The sequence below is a fragment of the Cuculus canorus genome, chromosome 13, assembly GCF_017976375.1.
Source record: "Cuculus canorus isolate bCucCan1 chromosome 13, bCucCan1.pri, whole genome shotgun sequence".
In the NCBI taxonomy this organism is placed as follows: Eukaryota; Metazoa; Chordata; class Aves; order Cuculiformes; family Cuculidae; genus Cuculus; species Cuculus canorus.
This window is the reverse complement of record NC_071413.1, coordinates 17,333,242-17,350,250: the sequence shown is the minus strand read 5'-3', so window position 1 is coordinate 17,350,250 and position 17,009 is coordinate 17,333,242. Positions and strand designations below refer to the sequence as shown.

General features: G+C 41.3%; 1 protein-coding gene across 1 annotated transcript in view; it reads right to left on the bottom strand.

Annotated features, from left to right (window-relative positions):
* ADAMTS18 (ADAM metallopeptidase with thrombospondin type 1 motif 18) overlaps positions 1-17,009 on the bottom strand; it is an 83,291-nt gene that overhangs the window by 46,818 nt on the left and 19,464 nt on the right. The window contains exons 4-7 of the mRNA XM_054079173.1: positions 4,958-5,240; positions 2,169-2,368; positions 1,093-1,176; positions 75-234 (exon numbers count right to left, since the gene is read on the bottom strand). Coding sequence (XP_053935148.1) covers positions 75-234; positions 1,093-1,176; positions 2,169-2,368; positions 4,958-5,240 — 727 coding nt within the window. The remainder of the gene's footprint in view (positions 1-74; positions 235-1,092; positions 1,177-2,168; positions 2,369-4,957; positions 5,241-17,009) is intronic.

Genomic DNA, 17,009 nt, shown 5'->3' with positions numbered 1-17,009 from the left:
CATTTCAATCTCTATGAATCAAGATGCTGCTGTTGAGACCCACAAGTTTCTCAGGATGTGTTTTCATATCATACCTAAAGTATCACAGGGTTCATTTTTCCACGAGCAGATATCAAAGCCCGTAAGCAAGATGGCATGGTCGTGGCGCTTTCCATTCTTCCCAACCAGAGCAGACTGCCACTGACAGAAGCTGTTCAGGGACTGATCTGCGTGGTGGTTAATCAATAATCCGCCCTGCAGGTATTTCATAGACACAGAAATAAGGAGCTTCCATCAGTACTTGAGAAAGGTTATTGAAAGAATAAGAGTTGGTTAGAGGGAAGGGAATTACTTTTCCATATTTGATCTACATAAACTTACATCTTCCCACCTTAATTGTCTGTGATGACCAATTCAGATGCTGAGCAAATCTATTAATTGTAAAATCACACTGCGCCTCTCCCCGGACACAAAGATATTTTCAAAGTCAGTGGTTGGAATTACAGTGTACAAATACGTTTCGTTCCTGATAAAGCGGAACACTAAATCATTTTCAAAGTTGTGATTAAAATGTTTGGAGATTTCTGTGAAGGAAAAGTATTATCCAAGTAGATCAACATATCACAATTTTTTTTTCATCAGAAGAGCCTTTGTCTTTTTTTGTCTCAGCACCTGTGTCAAAATAATTGGCTCTGACTCCCACTTTTTGTTACACGCTGTCTGCAGTTTGGGACTTTTGACTCCTTTTCCCTTCTGATCAACACATCCTGGAAAGCCCATGCCAGAGCCTTTTTATTTATTTCAACACTTTTTAAGTAGTTTTCCCATTCCTCTTTAAGAAAACGATGGAAATTGTAAAGTTTTATCTTACTGGAAGCATTTCAATTTCAAAGAACACTTATATGAAATGCAGATTTCAGTATCAAAACCTGAGAAGCAGTGAAATGCAGAAAGTCTGGGTTTGGAAGGTTTTGTGATTTTAATCTTCTTCTCATGCTTTATGTCTTAAGAATCCACAAATGAAAGTTCATGTAGAGAACGTGGGAACACCCAGAGCTCCCCGTGAGCAGTAGCAAATGCACTATACAACACACAAATTGTGACACAACTTACAGGCTCTTGTTCCAAAAGAAGAAGGCTCACAACGATGATGTTTATATCACTACCAATTGTTCCATCTTTAAACAGACTAGAGACCTGCAGTGATTATTGAAGAGGAAATATCAACTACATACATCATTTTTTTTTAAACAGATTAAACATATGTATCGAGTTACTGTTTTGGGCTTCAATATTTAATACAAATTAATGGAGTTATATACCTGGTAGGATTCATTTAAAGAGCTTAAAGCAGAAGCATTATGCTCCGAATCACTACACTTACTCAAAAAACTTGAAAACCTATTGATTTCGATGGGCTTTGTCCTGTACTTGGGCTCCTGTTCAAAGTTCAAGTTGTGTAGTACAAAATTAAAGAGCACCAGACACAAAGGAAACACATTTTCTAGTTAATGTTCTCAAAAAAAATTGTGCTTTCTCAAACAAATTTTTTTCAAGGAGAGACATCACACAAAACAGACTCAGCTTCATGATACTGAATGAAAGTTTCATAGTATCTGACTTTTTTTGTACTACATAACAAGCATTTTAAAATTTAACATTTTAAATATATCCCAATATATATTTTTAACCCCACAGTACCATTGCCAGAGCTGTGATAACTGTAGAATCATGGAATGGTTTGGGTTGGAAGGGACCTTAAATCCCACCCAGCTCCACCCCTCTGCCACTGGATCTGGTTGCTCCAAATCCCATCCAACCTGGCCTTAACCACCTCCAGGGATGGGGCACCACCACTTCCCTGGAGAACCTGTGCGAGTGCCTCAGCACCTTCATTGTAAAGAATTTCTTCCCCATGTCTAATCTAAATCTTTCCATTTCCAATTTAAAGCCATTTCCCCTTGTCCTATCACTACATGCCCTTGTAAAAAGTAATCTTAACCTAATCTTAATAATCTAGAGATGTATTTCTAAAGAGCTTTTTGACTAATACATTACATGAGGCCTGAAGAAAGGCTTGTGTAAGGTGCCCCGGCTGTTTTTGGTATCTATTTGCCTAATGAAAAATCATACTCCGGGGTAACAATATCACACAGGGAAAACACACGTTAAGTTATACCACATCTTACCATATTCATAACTGTTAAGATGTACGTTGTTACATTCTCCTTGCCGTGTTTCTCCAACATTTTTTTGTCTGCCACAACAAGGGTTTCAACATTCAGACTCCCATTTTTCTGAATTTTAGCAGATGATCTTTTGAACCGTGCAGAAGTCCCGTACTCATCCGAGCGAATGTATGTCTCTTCTGTGGGTGGCTTTGGTGCATCTAATAGGAAACACAACTCAGTTTTGGAAAGGGTTCAGATCACCCGTGGACAGTTTCATTAGAAAATGAACTATCACAGGTTTCCAGCCCCAGATTATTTTTACAGCATGTGATTTAATACTTATGGCTAAGTTCTTGTGTGTTTATTAAAAAAGATTCGATTCATTCCTGAGGGAAGGATGGCTACAGGGAGAGAAGGAAATGGGAGAATCACATTTGTATGTTTATGAATAAGCAGTTTAAAATAAGGAATTAATCTAATAAAATGGTAGCATCTGTGGCAAAAACACACACAGAGTTTTTAACAGAGTATCTACATTTTTCCCATCTTTCTGATAACTTCCTGAGGCATTTGGCACACATTTCTGACATAGCAGTTGGTAAAACCCCTTTCCCCAGAGAGGCCAACTGTCAGTGCAGAAAGCAGACACACACCACGTGTAAGGTTCCTGCCAGCCTGCTACTGTGATTGACATTAGCCTTTGATTGAACGTGCCACTGCGGTTATTCCTGCTGGGAACAGATTTATTTAGTATCGGGAAATGTCAGGCGTGGGACATACCCAGTGCCAGGGTGTGCTTTTCCCTCTGTGGCTGTGTAGCACGGCCCAGGGCACAGTGGTTAGAGAGTGCTCTCTGCTCCATTTCTTCTGAGAGCCAGAGAGTGGGAAAGAAATCAATATCCTATATCCTAGAATGCTCCGGTTATTTATCACTTCTTTTGCATAAACCTACAGTACCTCACATCAAGAATTAACTCGAAGGCTGCTTTAACACGCTATTTGGATAACAATAGGGTTTGGTTTTTTACTCAGGATGTAACACGACACAATGAGGGAGCCTCAGGTGACTAAAAGAGTCCTGCCTGTGCCTCATCAGAAACTTATTCCAATGACAGAGCTAAACCAGATGCTACTTCCTTCCATGCCAAACTGGGAAATCAGGAATATCATAGAATGCACAGGTGGTTTGCTTACAGAAACTAAGGCGTTCAGAACAATCGTTAACTTTGCAAGCGACTGTGTTAGTGAGATTTTAAAATGTATCCTTCGTTACACACAATTGTCCTTTACAGTCTGAAAGAAGCTTTGTCTTCTGGAAGCATGACAAGACATTAAGTCGTGCCTCACCCAAGAGTGAAGCACTCAGTTCACAGCACATCGGTTTCCATGTACTGTTTTAAAAGCAACACGATTGCATGGTGTTTGACTTGTAAATCCAAGAGCAGTGGAGTTTTGCTCTTGAATCAACTTCACTGCTACTAATGAACCCAAAGCAGCAGCAATAGCTAAAGCATGATTTACTGACTACAGTCCAGCCAGTTCTCATGATCTGCAAACGTTCAGATTGTGAAGAAGAGTTTGAAAGACGATCCAATGGCTTCTCTTGTCCTTACAAATTGCCAGCGTATGAAATTTTAAAAGATGCCTACAAGAAAACCGAGGAGGGGCTCTTTATCATGAAGTGTAGGGATAGGATGAGGGGGAACAGGCATCAGCTGAAACAGAGGAGATTGAGATGAGATCTTAGGAAGAAATGTTTCTCTGCGAGGGTGGGAGGCCCTGGCCCAGGTTGCCCAGGCAAGCTGTGGCTGCTCCATCTCTGGAAGTGTTCCAGGCCAGGTTGGATGGGGCTTGGAGCAACTTGATCCAGTTGAAGGTGTCCCTGCCCATGGCTGAGGGGTTGGAACTGGATGGGCTTTAAGGTCCCTTCCAACCCAAACCACTCCATGATTCTATGGTGAGACAAGCTCCTTTCATGACACTAAAGGTGGGAGTGTGCTCTTCCCTTTCCCTTCTCTCTTATTGTTCAGCATGCTTGGATTCATTGTTAGGTTAGGTTAGGTTAAACTAACCTGGACTGGGCAGTGTGGAGACCTGGAGACCCTCATTAAGAAACTCAGTGTGGAGGGAGATCAGCTTTCAAACAGAATCAGCTGAACGCTGTAAGTATGGATATAGGGTCCAAGGAGGCTCTAAAATGCTCTGCAATTCAAGGGCCTAATAAAGGACTCAGAATAGACCTTGGCAGGAGAATATATTCCAATATGGTTTGTAAGAGGTGGCTCCAAAATATTATTTAAGCCATTGCCATGGGAGGTTCTTTTTGAAGATCTTGGTGGCTAAAAATTTCATTATCAAGTGGTGACTTCTGAAATACTTCTTGTCTGTCCTTTCAGAAATTAATGACTTGTAAGACTTTTTCTCATCTTCAAGCATAGTCAGTTGCACATTCTGAAACTAACAGAGAGCAGTTCAGGGATTCGGCACCCCTTGCTGTGCCAAAGCAGCAATCTAAACCAGAACAGCTTACCGAGAGTTATTTCAACGTCCAAAAAAATCAGACAAGGAATCTTTTAACCTTGATAGGGAATAAGAAAACTAAACAGTGTTTCTGATGGCTTAATACAATGGATGATGACATCAAGTTAAAGGAATAATCAGGTTTCTCATATCTATTTCACTCTATAACTGTACTATTTATAATTATTGTCTCCATGACAAGGTTGACTATGAACCACACCTCAGAATCGCCAGACAGTCTCTAAAAGTCACTATCTCAAACAAGGAGAGAAAGTTTCCTTACATACATTTCTTGCGACGTCCACAAAAATGCTGCTTTTGAAACCTTCCATGGTGGTAACTGTTCGCTTGAGCATGATACTTGTGGGAAGTGTGCATTCTGTGATGACCAAAAGAAAAGCGTTTGGAGTTGGACTGTACTGTGTACCGGTGCACCTTCTCTTCTGCAGTCCGTTTGTACAACACGTGAGGATGGTGTCCAGCCGGGGAGGTGTAGTTGTGCTCCTGTGCTAGGTGCTGAGGTAATGGAGATATAAGGAACTCGACCTTCCGTGTCCTTATCAAACCTGACTGAAAAAAAAAAAAACCAAACCAAATTGAAGGAAAGACTGTTAGGGTTCACACCTGGAACACACAAGCTCTGCATCGTGGTTTAACCCCAGCTGGCAACTAAGTGATCTCCCTTCAAAACCTAGACAGTTCGGAATATCCTTCTCTACTCAATATATGATTTAGATAGTCTTATCAATTAATTATGCACTATTTCACTTTGGAGATGACCAGGTTTCAAGTTCAGTAATACAGAACAAGAATGTTGTGGGATTGGCAGCATAGCACCTTCACACAGTACCATGAATCATTTCACAGAATCACAGAACCGTTTTGGCTGGAAAAGACCTTTAAGATCATTGAGTCCAAACATTGATCCAGCCCTGCTGTCTGCCACTAGACCATGTCCTCAAGTACAACGTCTACTCATCTTTTAAGCACTTCCAGGGATGGTGACTCAACCACTTCTGTGGGCAGCTTCTGCCAGTGCTTGACAATCCTTTTGGTAAAGAAATTCCTCCTATTATGCTACCTAAATTTCCCCTCGTACATCTTGAGGCCATAAATGCACTATTCAGATGCGCCGTTAATCCATTTTTCACTGTACAGATTTGCTTGTATGTGTGTTTGTGTACAGGATATACAACCTCACATAAAAACAAAATGCAACTTCTACTAAATGCATACATTAGAAAAGCAAAATACTTAAATCAAGATTCAGGGTTTTTCATGAACAAGGTGTTATCAGATGGGAACCCCAAACTTCAGGTTACTCTAAGTAGAAGTGTAAGCATGTTATAGTACAGCAGCCCAAAGCTGAAGCATCTGAACATTTGGGTACTATCATGCAGTAATCAACTCCCTGCAATCTAATCATCATAAAGACCGTTTACAATTTAGGCCCTCCTACAATAGAAAACTGCTCAGTGAAAGCAAGCATCAGATCATTTTCCTTCTTGGATCCTTGAAAAGCAGAAGTATGGGAAAACTAGACGGTATTTTTCACATAGTATCTGTGCGTAAAACTTCACATGTGATGAAGTGTTTCCAGGATCATAGCCAGGGAAATGTGGGTGGCACTGAGGAAGTATTTCCATGCAGCTCATTAATCAGTTATGATTTTATTTTATTTCTTGGTTTTGTAAAACATGTTGTAATAAACACCTTTTTTTACCGAGTCAAAAACCAAGGAGAAGTTTCATCAGGTAATTCTATTACATTATATACGTAATACTACATACAGATTTTTGGTTTGGATCAGCGAGGCTCCACCACGTGCCAACACCCTCCTGCCAAAACTGACATCCCACGAGGACTACATATCTCTTAGGCTTCAGAAAACTATGTGCAGACAAACAAATGTCAATTGCAAACCATCTTGCCCAACATCTTAAGTCCTCCCAGATCATGATTCAACCTCCTTCCTCAAAAAGCATTCATTGAAAATGCACGCATTGGACATGTATCACCTCTTTCCTTCTGAAATGGATGCTTTCCTGTAGCCTAACCTCTGAGGAGCAGAATGCCAGGCTATCAAGAGGAGAGTAGTTTGAAAGCCTAATATTGGCGTTATAGTTCTTAAGGATTTGTGCATTTTGTGCATTTTGTGCACTTTCAGAACTGTTTTCCGTGAAGAAAACTCAACAGAAAATGAAAAGCAAGTGAAACTAGGAAGTTACATATGAAATCTTCACAGCTTTAACTGTTTACTAAGGTAATACTAAAACTGACTTTAAATCTATTCCAGCTGAAAAGATTTCTCAGACATATACAGGTTCCCAACAGCCTATGGTCACGCACTATGTCCTTTCCACAGAAATTCACTTCTGTCTTCCCGAATCAAAGCTATCTCTGCAGAAGTCCCCACTATAGGCATCTTTCACAGGTGCCTAAGAATAAAATCATACTGGTATCTTAATTTTGGCAGTAGAAGAGATTCCATGTTATGAACAGAGAGGATCTAATTGCCTCCTGAAAAAGAATATGAAAACAGAGATGATATACTGATTAACAAATTTCCCCCTCTCCTTTCTTCAGCATGAGTACATAATTACCTATCTCACCCTCTATCTGCTGAACATTCAATATGAAGGTTAAAATTGCCTCTGTCAGTGAGAGACAGACTTTAAATAACTGACAAGAATGTAACCTGCCTGCTCACTATAGGCAAGAAGTTGGCATATTTCAAATGTCAGATCATATTTGGTCATGACAAAGTACTTTCCTGTAGGGAAGAAGACTAATATTTTAATCCTTATGGCGTGTGTCATTGCACAATTCAGAAGTGGTTCTGAGAGGCACCCTTTATCTACTGGAGCGCACGGATAGCTGGGCACTGCTACACAAGTTCTCTTTTCAGCTGGAAAACAGAAATGTAGTGAATCTGGTTTTTATTTCCCCATCTTAAAGGTTTCCACATCTGAAATTATTCCTGTAGGATTCATTTTGTAAATGATTCAAACCATCTGGAACAAAGAGGGGTTCTACATTTTCCTGTAAGAAACTGTCCCTGCTGTACGCCAAGTTACAGCCCCAACTGTCATTTCTATAGCTAACATTATAAAGGTGGGCTGAGAATTTGGGGAGGGAATGTGAATTCCGGGCCCTGTCCATGTATAACACCGCACCTTGACATGGACGGTCACTGCCCATGCACCTAACAAACATATTCTGTTTATTTTCCAGCAGAAATGGCCCTAGGATCCAGTAAGACTTCCTCCCTTTGGGTTTTACATCAGACACATCCTCCTGATTGAAAAATGTGGTGTAAATGAAAGATACCTTCTTTTTTGCTAACTTCTAGGTCTATCAAGTTGTCAAGAGGAAAGGGCGGCACCACAGAGCAGCTGGAACACTCAATCACAGGCCATTCTCCATCTCTTCAGGTATGGGATGGCTTCAAGGATTCACATTAAAATAACTTCTTTGGTGATTCCAAAGCAATGCTGGGAATACTGACCTGGCTGCTGGCAGAGACACAGCCCTCTGGGGGCTGCAAAGGGCCAGTCGGGCAAGAACTGTCGGATACGGATACCCACCTTGCATGTGCCTGAATTCTGGCCTTGGGTTCTGGCCATGTTGGCTGAAAATCAGCCAGATAGGAAACACCAGAGCACAAAAAGAAGGGTACCAGCACGGAAACATCTTTTCTAACTTTACACTGCCAGGCAATTCCAGTCTGTTGAAGCCCAGATTTTGGCCTTGCTTGTCCTTGGATCAGAACTTAATTATATCTTTCCATAAAGCCTGATGGGTTTGGGACCCAACAAGGAGAGGGTCAAATAGGTCAAAACTCCAGTTTTAGTTCAGATTCTTTGCAATTATAACACCATGAGAGGAAGCAGGATGACAAAATCTAACATTTTTACTAAGTCTAGACAACACAGCATGAAAAAGACCAGGGACTCCTGTCTCTTCCCTCTCTCCCCCACTGCGGCTCTCACTAATAATAGCAGCAATTGTGAGAATATGGTGGGAAGGAAAACCCAAGAGATCACTCAGTGGAATTTGCTGGTTTTTTCCCTTACAACACATATTTGCTGTCCTTCTCAAAGGGATATTCCATGCCATTGGAAAGTAAATGGAAAGATACACACTAATCTGTGTTGTTAGCAAAAAGTTTGAAATCAATAAATTGGAGGAACTAGCAGTTTGTTAGAAGAGAAGAGAAGAGAAGAGAAGAGAAGAGAAGAGAAGAGAAGAGAAGAGAAGAGAAGAGAAGAGAAGAGAAGGGAAGAGAAGAGAAGAGAAGAGAAAGCAACATTCCTTCCCCTTATGGTTTGTTATGAACAGTTTGCTTAGCTCTGGGCTAAAGGAACTTTCAAATCCAATATGAAATTGTGAAATTCCTTGTATCAGGGCATTATCACTAAAGTAAAGCACTCATTCTGTTTTCTTGGTGTGCTTCAAAAGGAAGAAGAAGCTCAAAATGAAATCTGGACAAGGGAAATTATGATAAAATATCTGCTTCAAGTGGTTTTTTTTTAATTTAAATTAGATTATAAACTGAAAAACAAGGCGAATTTTTTGAAATCACTAAATGTTCATCTTGGCTGTCCAGAACCAGGTAAATCTTCCACTGACTTTAGACCCTGATGAAAGGCTTTTGAGAATCGCAGTCTAACATATCAAACAGGCTTCTCATTGGCCTCTTAGAAGAACAGCCTACAGGCTGCATCCATTTGTCTCCCCTCGTATTCTCAGACTCTGAGTGAAGCCTTGGGCAGCTCACGAGCCTGTAAACCTAACTCTTTGAGGTTGCAGCATCTCCAAAAAACAGACCCTCTGTAAGAAACACAGCAGTGACAGCAAGTGAAGGATTTTCAGAACTTATTCCTCTTGCCTATACTCTAACAAAGCTCAGTCCTGAAATGGCAGACAAACCCTCACTCTAAACTAGAAGAGCCTCATGGCTTTGGGTTCTCTGTATGCACACAAGGCATTTTCATTACATGCTAATTAATGTAAAAGCAACAGCTTCACCGTATGCCTGTCAGAGTTACACGAGTTTAACTAGGTGTAAATAATGAGGTAAGAAGCACAGTGAAATGAAACTGAGAATTAAAACACATGAATAAATGAACTGCAATGTCTCCACTAAATATAGCTATATAATACTGATCACGCCAAGTTTAATTACAGTTTGTACAAAGACAGGAGTATCTCAACTAAATAAAAGGCTAAAAAATTTTCATGTGTTGTTGAGGGAATGCTACTTATACCCAGAATGCTTTATGCAGTGTTATGCGTATATACACAAAATCAAGTGGTAAAAACCCACACTTTCTTCACTGAGAACAGCTAAAACAATAGCCAAAGAAATCAATGACGTCTACACCATTAGATGGGTGTGCATACACTCAAGATGAAAAATCTCTCGAAAGGAAGAGTCAGATGCAGTTTCACACCCACTAAATTAGTTCCAAATATTCATGCAAAATTGTAAGAGCTTTGACAAAAGGCCAGCTGCAATTGGCATAAAGCTTTCCACAGACTTCACTGGACATTGATCCAAAACTTCTGTTGTGTTATTTCCCAACTGTCCAGCTCCTAAAAACCACAAATCATTGATTCAAACACATCTTAACGAGTGTTACAGCACGTAAAGTACAGAGACAAAGTACGGTTTTTAATACTACTTAAAATAAATAAAAATGTAAATTAAGAATTTCCTTTAAGTATAAAGAAGAAGAACAGATGAGCTAAGAACTATGGTTGCTAGCTATTTAATATTATTTGAGGTCAAAGATGCTTATATATCCAGTATTCACATCACAATACTGTTGGGATCATCTCCTGGAACACTGCATTGGAGTATTTCCTCATTCACTTTGCAGTAAAAACTCATGAAATCATGTTAGCTATACTCCATTTTAACCAAAGTCAAACTCTCTATTTTCTTCCCTGATGCTCTGCTAAATCTCAGTCACTTTGGCATCACAAAGGAAACACAAAAGAGATCTCTGCCACCAAAGAATTCCCTTGCTGGAGGAGAAACTCCTCTTGCTCAGATGTCTCACATATGGGTTTTGTCTGCCAGACTGTTTCCCACACTGAATAATGAGAATCTCAGCAGCAGAAAGAGGGTACAATGGAGATCCAGAGAACATGAAGCTACTCACATAACTTAAACCTACCTGACAACAGCTGGAAGTTGCTGTTGGGCCCAGACTGGCCTCTAGAATTTGGTAGATGTCAGTGTTCAAATAACAACATACTGCACTGTGTGCTTGAAGGGAGAGGTCTCCCCATAACTCCTGTACCTTTTCCCAGGTTCCATCACAAACTAATGGGGAGGTGAGGGCCTTCCCTCAGCTTTTATAAATGTATAATGGTAGTTCCTTCAAGTACAGAAATTATCTTCATGTTTGCAATCGGCCCCCCAACTATTCTGCACATGCTCCAAGGCAGCTGGTGGCCAGCCAGCTCCAAATAGAAGCAACGTAGCTGCTAAAAGACTGGGTTTCTAGCTCAAGCACAGCATAACATTTATGAGTCTACATGGTATTTTCTAACAGGTCTACTTCATGGACAGCAGCTTAGACAACGACAATGGTGATTTCAGATCTGTTTCAAATGCATACTCCGATACACCCATGGTGTGGAGATGGCAGTCCCCGGCGCACACACCGGCAGCCTGACGCTAACCTGTCCAGGCAGAGGAAAAAGTGCCTGCTGCTTAGAATGAGGTTTGGGTCAAGCCTTGAGAATGGGGTAAAGATATAGTTTTCTCATACGTGCCAAGGAATCCCAGGAAGAATAAAGCCCTGTTAAGTTTGCCAACATTCATCTTTTGGATTCCTCTTTCCTCTAAAACAAGAATATCCAACCAATGCTAATGCAAGGCTGCTCAAAGCAGTCCTGCGCCTTGTCAGCAGCCTAAGTAAATCATTGTTTCTTCAGAGAACGTGTAATGAAGTAGACTCGCCTCTTGAAATGGGTTAAGTTGGTAGTCTGAGAAATATGTGAGACTATAACCTTACTACAGTCATAAGCAAAACTACTTCCAAGAATTATAGGCAGCAGTATAGTACAGCCTGACCTGGGATTGCAGATACCCGATATCACTAACTGACTCTCTGAGAGATGGGTTATTGAGCACCTCTCAGCTTAGGGTCAAAATGTCAATGCTCTGGAAAATATAATCAAAATGAGCAAATTAAGATGTGAAATTAGGTAGAAAAAAATGACAAGCAACATATCTGGCAACGCAGGAAGGAGTCGAACCGCAGAGAGTGTTGCTGAGGTGAAAGATAACTTTACCCTTGGGAAGCATCACAAGCAAACAGCCAAAACAGTGGCAGTAAATCATGGTAATCAAAGAAGTTCATTCTCTTTCTGCTATGACCTGCAGCCCCTTCTCTGAGAGGAACTGCAAGGGGACAGCAGCAGCTAACGGAGCTGAGGGCACGTCACACAGATGCCCTCATGTTCCCGAAGCACTGAAATCAGCTTCCGAGGCACAGTGACAGGGACACGATCCATGATTCTCCAACAAAAAGTGGAAGGTTTGGTTGTTAAATAAATGACTGACTTTTAAAAAGTGTTAAGCACCCAGGAGGTCTCATTGAGCCGAACATTGTCTCTGCAAGCATTTCCAGAGTGCATTTATTCCAATCTGGGAAAGAACATGCTCTGGGAAACGAGTGAGAATGGGGTCTCAGGAGGGTTCCAGTAATACTCATGTATTACTGAAGTCAGAAATCCCATGAGCAAAACTCCAAGCATGCTCATTTTTGATCCTATCCCAAACCAGGCAGCATAAAGGCATGCGAACACACCAAATGAAAGAGTGAAGTTAACTTTTCCCTAGCTTTTATGTTTGCCAAATTCACCCACCCTTAGAAAAGTATCAAGTCTGGACATGGGCAGTTACTGGCGACTGCCCCAGAGTCAGGGAAGCACAAATGCAATGGTTTATTGGACTGAGTCCTTGGCTGATGAGAAAAACCTCAGCGGACCTTTACTGCCTTTCACCAGATTGAACTATCTGGCTCTGTACCACAGCAAATGTTTAGGTTAAGTTAATGGCCTTTATACACGCTCAAATAGTTTTATCATAAAAGAAGCATTAGGATCACTGGTTGCCTATTCCGACTTGAAAATTGCACAGCAGATCACATTTTTTCTTTAGATTTTAAGTGACTCACAAAAAACCCTCAATTTATTCTGTTTTCTAACACAATACAGATTTCTCGCAAATGTTAAATGTTAAGAGTTCTTAATCATACAGCAATTTATTATCTGAGGATCTGACAGAAGGAGAGGACAATGTTTAAATTGCCAGTGTGAGTTAGGCATGAAAGACTACTCTGTTTGGTTGCTCCAAAGTGCTATGCAGAACATTCAGCAATTATTAAAACAAGGTAACAAAATTGCCTGTCTTTAATTATTCCTATAGGAACAAAGACAGTGTTATCTCTGAATAGAGCCTTTGTATTTCTGCAGTTGACTGAACTTGTTTAAAAGATCTTTATGCAACCCTCTGTCAACATATGGCAAATAAGGAAATATTCTTATTTGTTCCTCCACTTAAAGTAATTGAACCAGGCACGTTGGTATTTAAGTGTATTAAATTGGCATTTATTGCAGGGTAATGAGATATTCTAGAACTAACACAAATTGGATTGCTTTGCCACCGATTAAATACTTGTCAGTACGGGAGCCCCCTCATTTCTCATGGTTTGGGGTTTTAAAACCAGAAGTAGGCATGATAAATGAACAGAAGAAAATTACCAATGTAAACTACAGCGTGATGACACTAACTCTACACTAATAACATTTAGGTTTAGTGCTGAAGGTTTACCAAGCTGCACTCAGGATCACTTTGTTAATGATTCCATCAGGACAGCTCTTCGCCTGGCTATAATGGTTCCCCAAAGCGCTTGGGCACTGCCTGTTTAAGCAAATCCCCGCGACTATGAGACAGAATCTAGGTATTATATTAGGTATGACAGTTCTGAAATCCATCACAAAGTAAGCAGGAAACATTTTATGAATGCATTTCTGCTTCATTTTTCCTAAAATACAGGCAGCCTGCTATTTGCTCTGTGCTGTCTTACAGCTGAGTAGTTACCTAGAGGACATCAAGAATAACACAGTTGCCTTCAGGTCTCTTAGTTAATCCCCTAATCTAGGATTCCATGTAACCAAGTACACAGATTAAGAGAATCCTTAGCCTGGGAGAGGAGGTGTACCTTTTGGAAATGTTGAAGCATAGAAAATGCAGCTCTCTCTGTCCTCTGATTCTGTGCAACAGCAACAAGCAGACAAGCCTGAAAGACTCCCTTTCCCTTACGAGCTACCCTTGAAGGTGCAGCCGTCAGAGAGAGACACTTGTGCAGCGCACCTGGGCACCAACAGGGCTGGCTGATGGTAGCCCCTTCCCTTGGTTCCAGAGTGACTTACACTGACTGCATTTAGGCTGTGCAATAGCACAGAATCAGAGCACCATTAACGTTCCTCTTAAATCTCCAAAATGTGACTTCAAGATGCCTAAACCTTTAACACACCCCTGGACAGGGCAGAGCTTCACCCAAGGACAGTTCACTGTGAATTATCCATGCTGCTCAAAGGATCGAGTGCAAGGAAAATATCCTGGCAAGGTTCTCCTCCTCGGTGTACAGCGAATTGATTTGGTGTGGATGGAATGTGCAAATGTACCTATATTCTGGGGAAAGCACATGCCTTCTTAATGAATCTTCTGCTTCTATAGTTGTGATAAAGGCAAACCAAATAAGATTAGGGCACAGTGACACAGAAAATGAGCAGCTTGAAAAAAAGAACTGATGATAGATAACTAAAATCAGTACCTAGAAACTCTTGCGTAGGTATTTAGCCTTAACAGCTGCGTGCTTGAGTGCTTCTGGTCAGGAGCATTCCTCTCTATCAGACCTGCAACTCCAAATATTAAAGTAATGCAGGAAACAACACTGTCAACTAGGAGATTTTTTTTAAATAAACTGAATGGCTTTGGTGGTTTGTTTTCTTTCTGATTTCACGAACCATTTTCAACTGAGTTTTTAAAAGGTTTATTTACCCATTGTGAACACTCATATTAGACTCCAACTTGAGGCTTTCCTTAGCGAAAACACAGCTCTTCCTGTGATGATGGGTCTTTGGCAGCTGGACCTTTCAGAAGAACACTTCATATCGTGACTGTTAGCGGCAGGCGAGCCTGAAAGACTCGCCCTCCCTTACAAAAGACCCTGTTGAAGGAGCAGCCAAGAGAGAGAGACACTTGCCCAATGCACTTGGACACCAGACAGGGCTGGCTGATGGTAGCCTCTTCTCTTGGCTCTGGAGTGCCTTACGCTAACTGCATCAAAGCCCCAAAGCAAATGTTCTAGATAGAGGCAGTTCTCTACTCATACCCACTTTTCCCCAGTGAAGATCCTCCAGATAAAAGACTCAGCCTGGCAGAGCTGATGCAAATGAATTTGAGGGGGCAGAAGATCTGAGCCTGTCTGACCTGGGATAATTTGCATTCAAACAAAATAAATCCAGCTCAATTCCCATAGCAATTTGACTTTGCTATGAATAGCTCAGGCAGCTCCAATAACGAGGAGCTCAGGTTACAGCTGATTGCCAGCTGTACTGCTTACTAAGAAGTTAGGTCAGTGGTTCCCAACCTTTTAATTTTCCTGGTCGGAGTATACATTGCTATGGATTAGTTACATGAGAGAGTGGTCACAAGGAACTCTGTAGGGAGCAAAGTATCAGCTTTGCTAATATTCCACATACACAGACATACACATATGTTGAAATATCTATGTGGGAAGGAGAAAGGGAAGGGAACAAAAGAGCTTAGGCCATTAACGGAATGCAAAACAAGAAGTGAAGACGGCCCAAGAGTGAGAATGTCAGACTGGCGCCGGGGTTATCTGGATTAAACTTCCAGTTCTTCAGCAATTCAGCTTCTCTGCTCCTCATTTCTTGGTTTTATGGGCAGGATTTTGTAACCAATCCAGACAGCGCTCAACAGAGTCTTGTGAAGGCTCACATTTGCCCCAAATTGGGTTGCCCTATTAAAATGCCTCCATCTCCCTCACCCAGCAGCTTGAGCTGTTGTCCTGTGCCCAGCTGCCCTCAGTACAGCAGCTCCCAGCACGGCAAGGTGTGTGCCGCCCAGCAGGGCTCCATGCTGGCAAGCGCCCTGCGCTGAGACACATTCCTCAAATACGTCTCTGCCCACAATCTCTCCCTTGTCACATCCCTGGACGGGCTGCTCCACGTGGCCCCACGCAGACGAACCACTGCTGCATGGTGTGAGACCCAGAAACACACAGTCACATTCACAGCAGGCCGACAGGTTTGCTCACAACCAGGATCTCCCTCGCTTTTAATTTTTCATGCGCCTATAGAGAATGTGTGATTACTTAGCATGACTGTGGAAGAAGAAGCAGGAAAGAAGAAATTCCATCTTCTTTTCTTTTGCTGCAATCACTTTTTTGAAACGAGACAGCAGCCGACGTGTGGCTGAATCACATTTTTGTTCCAAGAAATGGCAAATCAGTAAATCCTTGAATGCAATTCATACTCTTGAACCTGAATCAAGGGGCAGCGTGGTCCCAGAGATCCACCGAGTTAAAATTAGACCTCACCACTTCCTCAGTTTTCACATTAAGAAGGCTGTACAACGGCAACTCTGTGTAACATTTAGACAACCATATACGCCGTACAAACACCCTTAGCATCCCGATCTTAGTTTACAGAGGGCATTTGAATAACAAATGGCTTATTTGCTAAAATAAATGTAGTAACTTTTAGATCTCTACTCCATGTCACGAAAAAGCCTCATATTTGCAGGCATCATTTACAGCCACAAAACCTGCCTTCACAATATTCTATTGCAAAGTACACCACGGGTCCCAAGATTCTTTGTCTTCCTACTTGTAGCCAAATGCTTCAACCAGCAGTTATGCAACATACTGCACTCATCCTCGTCCTGCTACAAACCTGTGCACACTCAGTCTCTCCTGTATCCTACAAATTGTCCCGTTTTCCATGGTCAGGGACTGATGCAAAAAGGTGAGCATGCTCTAACTGCTCTGCTGGTGTAACTGTACTGAAATGGAAAGCAGGAAGCCTGGGTGGATCTGTCCCGACTAGAGAGGTTTTTCGTATTATTGTAAATGAACATTTGATAAGAAATCATTTTCAGTACAATTTTCTAACTACAGAAGTCTCCATAGTAGAAATAATTGTGATGACATACAAAAAGTGTCCCAAAGAGGTCCTGGTTTGGTATGAAATTGTACCATAAAATTGTGTCTTCATAAAATGGAAACA